The sequence below is a fragment of the Ogataea angusta genome (genome assembly GCF_019207475.1).
Source record: "Ogataea angusta isolate 61-244 chromosome Unknown 61-244_NODE_5_length_850226_cov_91.758892, whole genome shotgun sequence".
Classification (NCBI taxonomy): Eukaryota; Fungi; Ascomycota; class Pichiomycetes; order Pichiales; family Pichiaceae; genus Ogataea; species Ogataea angusta.
This window is the reverse complement of record NW_025065219.1, coordinates 442,126-455,668: the sequence shown is the minus strand read 5'-3', so window position 1 is coordinate 455,668 and position 13,543 is coordinate 442,126. Positions and strand designations below refer to the sequence as shown.

At 53.9% G+C, this 13,543-nt stretch overlaps 6 protein-coding genes across 6 annotated transcripts; 2 read left to right on the top strand and 4 right to left on the bottom strand.

The window, feature by feature from the left end:
- Positions 1–29: 29 nt before the first annotated feature.
- KL928_002798 (uncharacterized protein) lies at positions 30–1,283 on the bottom strand (the record flags this gene model as incomplete). Its single annotated transcript, XM_043203313.1, has 1 exon — positions 30–1,283. The coding sequence occupies one exon, from the start codon at positions 1,281–1,283 to the stop codon at positions 30–32; it is 1,254 nt and encodes a 417-aa protein (XP_043059952.1).
- Positions 1,284–1,411: 128 nt separating this feature from the next.
- On the bottom strand, positions 1,412–8,062 carry KL928_002797 (uncharacterized protein; the record flags this gene model as incomplete). The annotated part of the gene is made up of 1 exon (XM_043203312.1): positions 1,412–8,062. The coding sequence occupies one exon, from the start codon at positions 8,060–8,062 to the stop codon at positions 1,412–1,414; it is 6,651 nt and encodes a 2,216-aa protein (XP_043059951.1).
- A 595-nt stretch (positions 8,063–8,657) lies between these two features.
- KL928_002796 (uncharacterized protein) lies at positions 8,658–10,277 on the bottom strand (the record flags this gene model as incomplete). The annotated part of the gene is made up of 1 exon (XM_043203311.1): positions 8,658–10,277. The coding sequence occupies one exon, from the start codon at positions 10,275–10,277 to the stop codon at positions 8,658–8,660; it is 1,620 nt and encodes a 539-aa protein (XP_043059950.1).
- A 418-nt stretch (positions 10,278–10,695) lies between these two features.
- Positions 10,696–11,787, top strand: KL928_002795 (uncharacterized protein; the record flags this gene model as incomplete). The annotated part of the gene is made up of 1 exon (XM_043203310.1): positions 10,696–11,787. One exon carries the CDS (start codon positions 10,696–10,698, stop codon positions 11,785–11,787), a length of 1,092 nt encoding a protein of 363 aa, XP_043059949.1.
- Positions 11,788–11,844: 57 nt separating this feature from the next.
- On the bottom strand, positions 11,845–12,507 carry KL928_002794 (uncharacterized protein; the record flags this gene model as incomplete). Its single annotated transcript, XM_043203309.1, has 1 exon — positions 11,845–12,507. One exon carries the CDS (start codon positions 12,505–12,507, stop codon positions 11,845–11,847), a length of 663 nt encoding a protein of 220 aa, XP_043059948.1.
- A 290-nt stretch (positions 12,508–12,797) lies between these two features.
- KL928_002793 (uncharacterized protein) lies at positions 12,798–13,358 on the top strand (the record flags this gene model as incomplete). The annotated part of the gene is made up of 1 exon (XM_043203308.1): positions 12,798–13,358. One exon carries the CDS (start codon positions 12,798–12,800, stop codon positions 13,356–13,358), a length of 561 nt encoding a protein of 186 aa, XP_043059947.1.
- Between the last annotated feature and the right edge of the window lie 185 nt (positions 13,359–13,543).

Sequence of the window (13,543 nt, the reverse complement as noted above, 5' to 3'; positions counted from 1 at the left end):
TCCGGATCGTATATTCACTTGCCATCTACCTACGCTCTAACTACAGTGCCGTTTGTGACGCTGCTGTTGGACACCCGCATCACGTCCAAGTCGTACTCTCTGATGCCGTTCGACGCTATTCTGTTGGGGCTTCCTGGCCGCAACAGCAGACTGATTCTTGGAACAGCCCCGTTGATCGACAGATCCTCCATTTCGGAGACGATCTCATCATGTGACACGCCCTTGCTCAGCAGCACGCCGATCAGCCCCGCGGCAACAGGACTGGCCATCGACGTGCCGCTCAGCGTCTGCACTTTCTTCAAATTGGTCTTGCTATTGGACAGGCTCTTGATATCCACTCCACTGGAAAAAATATTCACGCACTTGCCCCAGTTGGAAAAACTGGCGATTTTGTCCTGCGAGTCGTCGATCGCGCCCACGGTGTACGCGTAGGGCGAGCCGGCCGGCGACGTGTTGCAGGCGTCGATGTTGCTGTTTCCTGCGGCAACGACGATCACCAGGCCGCTCTGATAGGCTGCCTTGACGGCGTCGTCCAGAACAGAGCTTTTCGCCGCTCCGAGCGACAGATTGGCCAGCCCCGGCGTATTCTCGTGCTCCCTGTGGTGTTTGACCGCATACTCCAATCCGGCAATTACCGACGACAGCGAGCCCTGGCCGTATCTGTCCAAAACTTTCACACTGATGAGGTTGATTTTTTTCGCAACGCCAAAATGCTTGGACCCAATGATACCAGCCACGTGTGTGCCGTGGCCCACAAAGTCTGTGTTCGACACGTCGTCGCTGAAATTGGGTCCGTTGACGGCGCGGCCCTCGAACTGCGGATGGTCCACAAACACTCCGCTGTCGATGATGTATGCATTCACGTTCTGCCCCAAATACTCGGAGTCATAGAAATAGTCGGAGTCGTCTGGGCTGACGGGCTCATCCTGCGACAGTCTGACCAGATGCGACGGAGCGTCTGTTTCGACGTCGATGTCGACGGCCTCGACCAGGCTGTCGGGCACGATTTTTGCAACCATTGGGTTGGAAGCCATTCTGAGCAACGCTTCCTTGCTGAACTTGCCCGAGAAGGCCTCGAAATTGCCAAATGAAAAGCTTCGGTCGATGCCGTCTCGGAAATGGCTCAGACTCTTGATCTTGTCGTCCAGAGCACACAGCTTCTCTGTGGTGAACCGCTCCTTCATTTGCACCAAATACCGTTGGGTCCCGGCCAGAGACTCGACCGGTGCAGCCATCCCGCCGCCTAACGTGGCAAACACCACCAAGAATCCTGCAAATCTCATGAGCAAAGCAAAGCAATAAAATGGGGATCGGTCGCTAGCGCGTTTAAAAAAGATTTAGGGACTTAATAGAACAGGTAAAAAGACTAAGATTTTTAATTATTTAACGTATCAACAGAATGTAAATTCAGCTACTGCTTCAGCTCTTTCAAAATCGCCTCACGGTCCTCGGCAGGCAACAGAGACAAGATCTCCGAAAGCCCCTCGGCCGTGTGTTTCATGTCGGTGCGGAACAGTCTGGCCAGAGTCTGTTTGACCGCGTCTCCCTTCAGTTTCTTGAGGTTGTTCTCCAGGAGCTTGTGGTTGTCCTCGGTCCACGTGGCCACGGCCCTGTCGTCCTCAAGGTCCAGCGAAGATGGGTACCACGAGTTCAGTCTGGCGACTCTCTCCAGTCTGGTGGACTGCGGCAGCTGCTCGGCAATCTTGGCAATCAAATACTCGTCGTTCAGTCTTCTTCTCACACGCCAGAAGAAGAAGCGACGAGAGTCTGTCCATTCCAAAGCCTTGCGGATCACACCCTTCGCAAGCATACGTCCACATCTGTCGTGCAGGTCGGCAAATTGCACGGCGATCTGCGAGTAGATAGGCATCAACTCCCTGTGTCTCTCGCTCAGCTCCTTGGTGAGCTTGGTTTTTTCTTCGTCGGCAATGCCCTCGGCAGACAGCTGCTGGCGAAGCCTCTTGCACTTGTCGTCCAGACGGTCCATCGTCAACACCAGCTTGTTTTCTCTGTATTTGATGTTGACCGCACCAGCAGGCTCCAAAATACCTCCACGAGCGTCCACGTCTGCATACATCTCCATCATGTCCTTGTTGATGGTGGCGTCCACAACGACCCACGATCCACCCCTCAATTCACCAGTAGGAGGAACGTAGATGAAAATCGGCTGCTTGAAGTCCACAAGCGCGTCCACAATGTAGGAACCGTACTTGAGGATCTCGTTGTACATGTCTCTCTGGCCTCCAGAGAAACCTCTCCAGTTACCGATGATCATCAGCGGCAGCTGTTCTCCGTTGTTGAAATCTCTGATGGCCTGTGCCGTTTTGAAGGCCGAGTTCGGATGCCAAACCTGGCCCGGCTCCTGAATCAGCAGCTCGGTCGAGTTAGGATTGGCCGGGTCGGCAGGAACGAGGTTGTCGACGGTTCTGGTCTCCACGCCAATCACACCCATCGGAATGCCGCCCAGACGGGCCCTTCCAATAACCACACCTCTGGCCCAGCCGGCAAGAGCCTCCTGGAACGAGTTGCGGTCGAAAAGACCAGGCTCGAAGCCGTCCACGGTCTCTCTTCCGGCAATCAGCCATCTCACGTCGTACGGCTCGTTCTTCACCGGCCTGTAAACAACGTCTCTGTCCCACGGGTCTTCACGTGACTCCAAAATTGGAACAGGCAGTCCGCGCTTGGCCGGCACATAGGACAGCCACTCCATGATTTTCTCCACACCCTGCAGGTCGTCTCTCGCAGTCATGTGCGAAACACCGTTCCTGTACATGATCTGCGTGCCTCCAAGTTGCAAGTTGGACGAGTAAACCTCTCTGCCCAGAACTTTGTTGATGGCCGGAGCACCAGTCAGAATAATAGGCTGGCCCTCGACCTGGATGGCTCTCTGGCCAAGTCTCACCAAATAGGCACCGATACCAACGGACCGGCACGTGACCAGCGTCAGCGTGAAGATGTCTCTGTACGCCCTGGCGGTGCCTCCGGCAATCAGACCAGACCCTTTCAGACACTCGACACCGAGCCCGTCCTCGACACCGACGATGGCCTTGATCACGTGACGCTCCTCGCCGTTCTCGACGACTCTTTCTGTGATGACGGAGCCGCCCTTGCCGGTCTTTTCGAGCTCGGCCAGGTCTTCGGGCGTCAGGTACAGATACGTGAAGCCTCTGGATGGGTTGGATGGGTCGATCCAGTTGACTTTGTAGTAAGGAATGAGCTCCTCGGCCATGCCCATTCTGGCACCGGAGTTGGCCGACAGGTAGATTCTTGGGATCCCCAGGCTTCTGGCGAGCTCTGTGCACTTGTGGAAGAAGACGTCCTCCTTCGGGCCAAACGAGCCGATCTTGAACGTGATGTCGTTGGCAATGACCACAAACTGTCTTCCTCTTGGGTATTCTGGTGTCTTGGCAGTCATCTTGAAACCGACCATGCCGATCGTGTTTGCTCCCGGCTCTCTCTCGACCTCCGTCAGGTTTCCGGCCTCGTCGGTGATGATCTCCAGGTAGCTGAAGACGTCGTCGCCCACCTTGGCAGTAGGGTCGTATTTCTTCCACAGCGAGTGCACGGCCTGTCTGAAAAGCTCTGGGAAGTCGTACACGTACGTGGTTCCGAGACTGTGGGCCTTCTGTCTCTTTGGTTGCAGCCACTCCTTGGTAGGGTACGGCGTGGAGATGGCTCTGAGATGCATGGCTCCCGGAGTGCCCAAGGACTTGAAGATCCACTCGCCGTTGGCGTTGCGCTCCTCGATGTACATTTCCGACTTGACGACGTAGCCGCTGACGTTGTTGATGATGGCTCGGAGCGGGAACGGCACGCCTGTCTCTGGGTCCGTGCACATGATTCTGATCTCGGCGCCGGTGACTCTGAGTCTCCAGAGTCTTCTGCCGAACCGTTCAAGGAAGCCGCCAAACGCGTTTCTCACGTCCTCGGGCGTGATGTTGAAGACGGCCGAGAAGTTGATGAAGATGTGGTTGAGGTCGGTGTTGGAGGTGTCAATGATCTCGAGAGCGTCCAGAATGTCGCTCATGAGTCTGTGGGCCTCCGAAGTCAGGTACTCAGGCGCCGTGATGTCGTCTTTGATCGAGCCCGTGCGAATGATGCCCCTGGTGAAGTACCGCTTGTCGATGCCGGCCGAGTTCTTGGCCACCGCCTCGTAGACGTGGATGTTTCTGTTGGCGGTCTGCACCGGCTTGATGTGGAAATTCGACAGTCTGCCGAGCTCCAGCTGGAACGCCATGGCCGGCTCGATGTGTCTGATGACCTGGTCCTCGACGTATGCCCCGTCAGAGTACTTGAACGTGTAGTACTTTGGATACGTGCCAACGTGATCCGTCACCACAAACGTGAGTCTTCTGATCAGCGCGTCGTGCAGCTCGTGTCTCATCGAGTCGACAACCTCGGCCATCTGCTTCAGAACGTCTTCCTCGGTGTCATAGCCCTCGGTCGACTGCACAAAAACGTTGCACACGTTGATAGGGTCCTGGCCCGCGCCGACGTCTGCCAGCTCCAGGCCCCTGCTGAGCATGTCCTCAACGTCGTCCAGATGGCCCGCAGGAACAAGAATACCCGTCCGCAGAGGCTGGGAGTCGTCCTTGTTGATCATGAACGTCAGGTCCGACACAGAAACGGCCCTGTTCATCGAGGTGGACTTGGAGTTTCTGATGGAGTCGGGCACAGAGTTGTACGCTGCCGTCGACAGCGCAGGCAGCTGGAACCGCCACGACACCACCGGCGAGCTGTTCGACGCCGAAAGATGGTGTCTCACCTCCGTCACCGAGTACGCTCTGTAGGCCCTTCTGATGTACACCTCTGCGGCAGCAGCAGCGATCCACGGGTCTGCAGAGCACAGGAACTGCGTCAGCACGTCAAACACAACGTAGTTGGAATCGATCACGTCGCGGATAACCTCCATGTCTGGAAGTCTGTGCTTGGCAGCCGTGGTCTCGCCGTACCTCGTCTCGACAACAGACGTTCTCAGAATGTGCTCCAGCTGGTCGGATCTCTCCTTGATGGATGGCAAGGAGCAGAAAATGAGGACCTCCTTGGCCTTGAGCGTGGCCTTGGCGGTCGCCCGGCTGTCAAGCTCGACAATTTTCTTCAATGGCTCCTTGAAAATTCTGAGTGCCTCTGGGTTCTCCTGCAACACCGGTCTGTACTTGTCGAGAATGGCGACAATCAGGTTGTTCTTGGCACCGATTCTCGAGTGCGACAGCGCATACGCAACCACCTTGCTGAGGTCGTTCTTGTTCTCATCTCTGAGTCTCAGAATCACGTCCTCGAGCCGCGTGTTCTCGCCGCTGAACAGACTCTCAATGTTGTAGTACTCCATCAGAAGCTTGGCAAACACAGCGAACTCGTGGCTCTCCAGGCCCTCTCTGTAGCCACGGGCAATCTCCAGAAGTGGCTCGATGGCCTGCTCGAGAATTGCTCCGATCTGGCCCTCTGCTTTGGCCTTCTCAAACAGCTTCAGCGCCTGTCTGGCAGGGAACTCTGCCTTTCTTCTGTGGCTTCTCTCAACCAGCTCTGTCAGCTGCTGGTCCAGCTTGGCCGGCAGACGCGAATGCAGAGCAGAAATCACGTTCTGCCACTCAGAGTACGGCAGCTCTGGGTCCTTCAAAATCTGGATCAGGTCCGTCAGCGTGGCGTTCATCACCACCTGGTTGTCGAATCCGGCCAGAATGTTCGTCAGCACGTTCAGCAGCTTCTGGTACTTGTGCACGGGTCTAGTGCCAATAACGATAGGATCGCCCAGGTCCGGAAGAGTGCCGTCGTACGGCAGAGCATGCTTCACTCTAGACGGATCGTCCAAGGACAAGATGGCCAGGATGTCGCCCGCAGCAAGAGTAGAGCCCGGCTGCTTCAACAGCTGCACAACACCGTTCTCCTGCGCAACCAGCGGCATGAACATCTTCATCACCTCAACCTCGGCAAACGGCTTGCCTGCAGTCACGTGCCCGCCGTTCTCCACCAGGTATCTGACAAGCTTACCTGGAGACGGAGTTCTGAGCTGGGTAGGGTCATTCTCGTCCTCCAGCAGGCAAGTTTTGCCGTCCACGGAGATTCTGGTGGCCCCGACCTCCTCTTTCCAGTAGACAGAGTGCGACTTGCCGCTCAGAGCAACCAACAGACCCCCGTCGGCCAGAGCCTTGACCTTCGTCACGCATCTGGAGCCGTTGATGAACAGGCTGAACATGTCCTCTGCGGCCTTGGCACACGTGAAAGTGTACTTCTGGCCCTCGTAGATGAAGTCGACGTTGAAGATGGTCTTGAGCAGCTCCTTAGCCGGCACCTGTCCCTTCTCAAGGCAGGCAATGTACTCCTTCTTGTTTTCCTCGCACGCCTGGTGCGCCTTGGTGACGGCACCGCAGATCACGGCAACATGAGGGTCTGGTCTCTCTGAGGTGAGTCTCTTGCTGATCAGCTCGTCCAGCCATCCTGTGGTGATGGTATTGTCCTCGAAATCGGGCGACTCGAGCAGCTTGATCAGGTACTCGACGGTGGTCTTGAAATCACCTCTGATACTCAGCTCTTTCAGTGCAACCACCATGTGTTTTCTCGACGCCTGTCTGTTTTCTCCAAACGCAAAGATGTGGCCGAACTGCGTGTCGGAGAAAGAGTGGATCGAGGACTGGTTGCTGACCGAGAAGTAGCCCCAGACGTTGGACGAGGACCGGAAGTTCAGCTCGTGCAACGTACCGCTCGACGGCTTGAATCCCTCGCTAGGGTCTTCCGAGGTGATACGGCACGCAGTACAGTGGCCCTTGGGGATAGGACGGCGCTGCGACGTCACGCTGTTCTCGCTCTTGAACTCAAAGTCGATCTCTGTGGCGGTGTGAGGGTCTGCTCCGTAGAAAAGACGAATGTCCCTGATTCTGTGCAGAGGAATACCCATGGCGATCTGCAGCTGCGTGGCAGGCAGATTCACGCCGGAAACCATCTCGGTGGTTGGGTGTTCGACTTGCAATCTCGGATTCAGCTCCAAAAAGTAGAACTTGTCCTCGGCGTACGAGTAAAGGTACTCGACCGTACCGGCAGAAACGTAGCCGACCAGTTTACCCAGTCTGACGGCAGCAGCCTCCATCTGTCTGAACGTGTCTTCTTTGGCGATCGTGACTGGCGCTTCCTCAATGACCTTCTGGTGTCGTCTCTGCACAGAACAGTCTCTGCCAAAGAGCGAGATGTTGTTTCCGTACTGATCGGCCAACAGCTGCACTTCCAGGTGTCTGGCGGAGCCGGCCAGTTGCATGATGAAAATTGGCGATCCTGGGATCTCGCTGGCGGCCTGGTGGTACAGGGTGATGAAGTCTTCCTCCTTCTCGACCTTTCTGATTCCCTTACCTCCTCCTCCTTCGGAGGCCTTGATCATGACGGGGAACCCGATTTCCTTGGCCTTTCGAAGACCGTCCTCGGGGCCCTCACAGCATCCCTTGGCGTAGGTTTCTGGGTCCACAGACACGATTCCGTTCTCGTCGACGGTGACCTTGTCGACGCCGGTTCCAGACCATGGAATACACGGCACCTTGGCATGCTGGGCCACAATCGTCGAGGAAATCTTGTCTCCTAGCGATCTCATGGCGGACCCTGGCGGACCAATAAAGACGATCTTGCGCGGAGACGCGGCCAGTTTTTCAGGCAGCTCTGGGTTCTCGGACGCGTGTCCCCAACCTGCCCAGACAGCGTCCACTTTGGTTCTCTCTGCAATTTCAACAATCAGGTCCACATTGGCGTGGTTGTTGTTGTTGGTTCCTCCAGGAACCTCGACGTATTGGTCGGCCATTCTGACGTAATCGGCATTAGAGTCGAGGTCCTCGGGAGTGGCCATGGCGACGAATTGGATGGCTCTTTCGTTGCCAAACGTCTCGTAGGCCCATTTTCTCACCGAGCGGATCTCTTTCACGGCTGCAATACCATTGTTGGCAATCAGCACTTTCTGAATAACTGTGTGTCCTTCGTGTTTGACGACAAAGTCCTTCACCTCAGAGGGCTCGGCGACTTCGACGGAATTAAGTCCCAAGAAATGCTTGGGAAGAGTGGCGTGCTTTTGTTTGTATGAGGCTGTCATCGTTGCTAAGGGTCGAGTAGCGAATTTAGAGAGCCTAAATAATCTGAGCATTAGTCATGGAAAATATATTCTATGGGGTGGAAGAAAAACACAGCACGGCCGGGGGACAGGGCTGTCGTTTAGACAGAAATTTGCCAGGCAAACAGGTCCCTGTAAGGTGGTCGAGCATTTCTGTGCCAGCCCACAAGAGCATTCTAGACACGATCTTGCGAGACAGCGGGAGTCTCAGTCCAGTATCTTGTGCTAAACAGATTCACCCCCCGGATGCCAATTCGCCCCAATTAGACACCCGCATGGTCGTTCGCCGCCCTGGTTGTGCCCGGTCCTTTCTCCACCTCTCTTTACTTACCGTAATCCAAACACCTTTCTTCTTGAGCTCTCTCAACAAGACATAGACGTCTAATTTAAATCAAAATATTTTCTGCGCACTGCGCTCGCTCGCTACGCGTAGGCTTATTGAGCTGCGCTGCCCGACAAATTTTTTTATTTTGTTGGACACACCCGGCACCGTTCAACAGACAAAATTCAACAGCAATATACATGTACTCTACTTGACGTCACGGAGAAACTCGACGGATTGATATTCTATTTCTATTTAGTGGGCGAACCGGAACGTCAGTTTTGCCGAACCCTCATCCTGCGAGTTGAGAATGTAATCCTCTCTTTCCTTTTCGGACATCGCCTGCCAGATCCTGTCCCTCTTCCTATTTTGGTACACATAGTACAGCTTTGACAGCAGCAGGGTCGGGATCATCAGGAACGAGATCCAGAACAGCACCGTGTTACCCGTGCGGTAGTACGGCTTATCCGGGGTCCTGTAGATGTTGGACGCCACAATGGATCCCGCCTGCACAAACATATTGTACAGCGACGCAGAGACGGTTCTAGTCTTGATCGATTGGGAGTTTCGCGAACATAACGACACCATCATTGCATGAATGTAAGGCACACCGAGAAGCAACGTAGTGACGGCGAATGTGCCCCATTTGTTGTCCAGCGAGCCGCTCCACCAACGCAAAATTCCTATCAACGGAACCGAGTAGATTGGTTGCACCAGCGAAAGCAGCAGTCGCTCGTTGATTTTCTCGGAAAACCACGTGATCAGCAGCAGCAAAATAATGTGGAGCACGTTGTAGGGAATCGTGAGCAGGTTGACATCGAACGTGCCGAATCCAGAGCTCTTCAACACCAGGGTCAGGTACGCGGTGACAGTGTTGACGGGGATGTACGCAATCAGACCGATAAAGTAAATCGGCCACAGGTTGTAGTCCATCAGAGCGGTCCAGATCATCTTGAGCGTCAGTCCTTGACGGTTGTGCATGTCGCCCTTGGTAGGGTCGTCTCTGAGGATTCTGTTCACCACGATCTTCTCCTCTCTTTCGGTGAACCATCCCTTTTTGTTCCACGGCTTTTTCGTCTGCACAGCACTAGGAACCATCAGGAACCACGAAACTATTCCAATGGCGAGCGTCGACAGACCTTCCACCATGAACAGCCATGCCCAGCCGCCCTTTCCGGCGTGGCCACGCAAGTGGAGCAGTCCGTAGGCCTCGAACGCGGAAATAATCTGCGACAGCGACAAACTGGTCCAGAACAAACTCAGTCTGATGGAAAGCTCGCTGGCAGTGAAAAAATAGGACATCCACAGGACCAGGTCTGGGATGAATCCTCCCTCGAAAATTCCCAAGAGAGCACGACAGGCGTAGAAGCTGTGCTTGCCCTTGAGCCAGAACTGGCAGATGGTGACGATGGACCACGCACACATCTGGAGAGGAATCCAGACGTCTGCACCCAGTCTCTTGGAGATCAGCTGCGATGGCAGCTCCATGGACAAGAAACACAGGTAGAATATGGTGTTACCAGTGTTGTACTGGTTCGTGGTGAGGTTGAGGTCGTCCAGCAGGTTGTCCGACACAGCCTGGGCCAAGTTACCTCTGTCGATCTGCAAGGCAGCAAACATGAAGCACGCGAGGAAAGTGACGCGGTATTCGAGCTTCCACAGAACTTTGCGCTCCTCTTTCTTCGTCCAGGTGAACTCCGGATCCAGCCGGTGACGACACTCGTACTGGCTCTCCTCGTAGATCTGTCTGAATTTGCGCTCGATGGCAGGATCCAAGAATGGATTTGGAGCGTCGACCAGATCTAGGCTCTCATCCGAAAAATTTGCGCTCTCATTCGAAACAATGACTGAGTCGTCTTTCGCCATACTTGTCATAGGTCTGTACGTACTAGATCTAGACGGCGTCTTATATATCTCCGAACAGTGGCGCTGGTTGCAAAATCTTGATCGAAAGCGTTCCATACGCTTAGAGCACAGCCTTGATGTGGCTGCTGCCACAGAATTGGGAGCGGCAGTGGAGGTGAGTGTGCAAGGCGGGTTTTCTGCGAAGTGCAGACCGCCTGGTCTTGGCTACGCCAGGGACGCCACCGCGCTTATCTGGAAGCCATTTGGCAATAAAATGGCTCGTCGGACGACAGATACGCCAGATTCTATTTTTCAGAGACACATGATTTTTGACACAATTCGTTGCATTTTTCGAACTCCACACTTTACGGAAAAATTTACGCCGTGCACCTCAAGGTCCACACCTATACACCCGAGACCCTATTTTTTAATTTTTTTATCACAAATAATGCTCCAACAAGATCAGATCACCAGGTCGACCGACTACGACGCCCTCGCATGCAGATTTTCGTGTCACCTAAAGAGGTATCTGCAGGATAAGTACCTTGAGGCTATTATAAGCGGGACCCTTAAATACCAACTGCTGGCAATTGACTCTGAATACAAACGGTTGGCTGTGAGACGACAGTTGAGTAAACAGTTCTTCGGCCTTTTTGATGGGTCCGGCAAGGCCAAGCTGACCTCTAAACTGCCGGTCGTGCTCAAGTCCCCCGTGATCAACCGCGGAACTTGGATACGGACCCGTGCCATCGACCTTGTGCTGGATAAATGGCTAGCTGCAAAAGCCGCCACACCGGTGCAAATCATTATTCTTGGCTGCGGGAGCGACACGAGGGGCATGAGGCTGCTTGAAAACAATAGCAATTTGACTGTGGTCGAGATCGATTTCGAAGAAACGTGCAGAATAAAAAAGTACAGTATCCTAGACCAAGAACTGCTGAGGTCTGTAGTTGGTGCACAACCAGAGCCCGAACCCACCACAGTTGAGCAATTTAATGCCTCTTCGGCAGCGCTGGACACGCCTCGGTACCATCTGGCTCCACTCGACCTACGCCAACTCCGTTCCATGACACAATTGCCAGCAGTCGATCCGTCATTGCCTACTCTGGTTCTGAGCGAGTGCTGTGTGTGCTACATGGAGGACGTCGAAAGCGATCGAGTTTTGCAATTTCTGCGCGAAAACCTCGCTGAGGCCGTGCTTGTTGTGTACGACCCGATAGGCGGCAACTCGCCAGGCCACTACGGCGAGATCATGCTGAAAAACCTCTCGATGCGCGGAATCCAGATGCCGTCGCTGCTGAAATACTCCACAATCGAAAAGCAGCACGAGCGACTGCAAAAGCTCGGTTTCGAGTCCACTAACGTGTCTGACCTAAGCTACATATACAGCCATTGGATACCAGAGGACGAGCTGGCCGCTATCAACCGTCTGGAGCTGCTGGACGAGCTAGAGGAGCTCAACCTCATCAACAGACACTACTGTCTAATTGTGAGCTCGTGGGGCAGCACCTGGCGTCTGCCTCTGCCGTCGCAAATCTGAATTCTCGCACAGTTCGCATATATACATCTATGACCCGTCATCTATAATCGTTATTCGTCAATTGATCACTCGTTTGAGTCCACACCATGCTGCGGCCACCAAGGTCATTGCACCAGCCGAATACCCCATAGGTTTGAGACCTTTGCTGCTTCTGAAGAGAGCGCCACTCAAAAAGCCAGCAGCCAGCGAGTTGAGGTCATCGTGCTTGTTTCTAATGTTGTCCAGAGAAGAGTCAATCAGGTTGTACATAATAGCCAGAACACCGGCATTGTTACCCATGTGGGGGCCAAACTTGGTGACCTGATTCAAAACTGTGTTCAATTTGAGCTTGAAGGGAACTGGCCTGAGCTGGTTTGTCACAGGGTCCATCCTTCCCTGTGGCAGATTTTTCAAACCCTCGTTTAATCCACGGATACCTCCAAGACCCAGTCCTAGAACGTACACGGTACCCGTTCCGTAACAGAGATCGTCGGTCCATCCTCTCGATGGCAACAGCCCGTTGCCGGCGCCTTCCAGAGTGGTGAGTTTTTCCTCGTCCAGGTCCAAATATTCGATGTCTTTGTCGAGACCGGCCAAAGGATGCAGCTTGGTTGGATCCAAGGTGTTACTCTTCAGAATGCTAGAAATGTCCGAGATTTGGTTCGCGTCGAACCCGCCCTGGCCAGCTGGAGCCACTGGCGTCTCTTTCTTGTCCTGCTTACTTCCAAACAGCCACGACATGGTTTATGTATCGTAAATAGTGACTCAATTAGCTGTGGCAAACACTCGGTCGTACCTTGAACTTGAAAATTTTTTTTCACTTTTCAACCGGGTAATTGCCCATTTCCGAAAATACATAAAAATATGGGGATCCGTTATGCGTTTGCATAGGGAAATACTGCTTCCTGGCCGAGTCAGCACACCCGGCACTATCTGTTCTGTACTGCGTCAGCTACAGTTCGGTGATAACATCCTTAAAACCTTATTTTAAATACTTGCTATTTTCTCTAATTTTTCCTTGTCTCATCCCCATGCTGGAAAACAAGGATAGCACCGACCTGTCATCTGCTAGCTCCTCCGCACAGCTGAGTCTGTCTGCATACATGTCCCTGAGCTCGTCCAGACAGTCCCTTTCCGACCGGCGGAAACAGCTCTCTACTCCAGCCACCTCTATGTCCCAGCTCTCGCTTGGTCCACAGTCAGAAATCAGCTCGGGATCCGAGACTACTCACGGCTCTAGGAATTCGGCCCGTCAGCGTACATCGAATTTCCTCCATAGCTACCAGCCTGCTCTTGAGCCCTATTACGACCCACACCTGCTGCGCAAAAAGACCCTCGACCACCTGAAAGCAAAACTCCCTCACATGTCACCACAACAGTTCGACTTTCTGGTGGCAGAGCAGGTGCCCCTTCAGGTGTCTCCTCCTCACGAGAAGATGTGGGTAGCACCGTCCTTGGGGAAGAACACTAACAACGTGTCTTGTCCTCGTGTGCCGGCTGAGCTGAGCACTACGTCGCTAGCGACGTTCCAGTTCAAGTACTTCTCCTACCTGCTGAATATGGAGCTGAAAAGATTTACCAGACCACTCTAAACGTCGACGCGTCGATCGCCCCAAAAACAAAATAATAGCCACAGTTTCTGTTGCCAATTATGTCTTCCCTGACCCTCACCAGAAGCGCTATTGAGAGGGCGAAGCGATCGCGCGACTGGTCTCTGGGACTCTTCTTTCTTTTCTGCGTGGTTGGGCTCTGGGTTTTGTCGTCGGTGCTGCTCAAC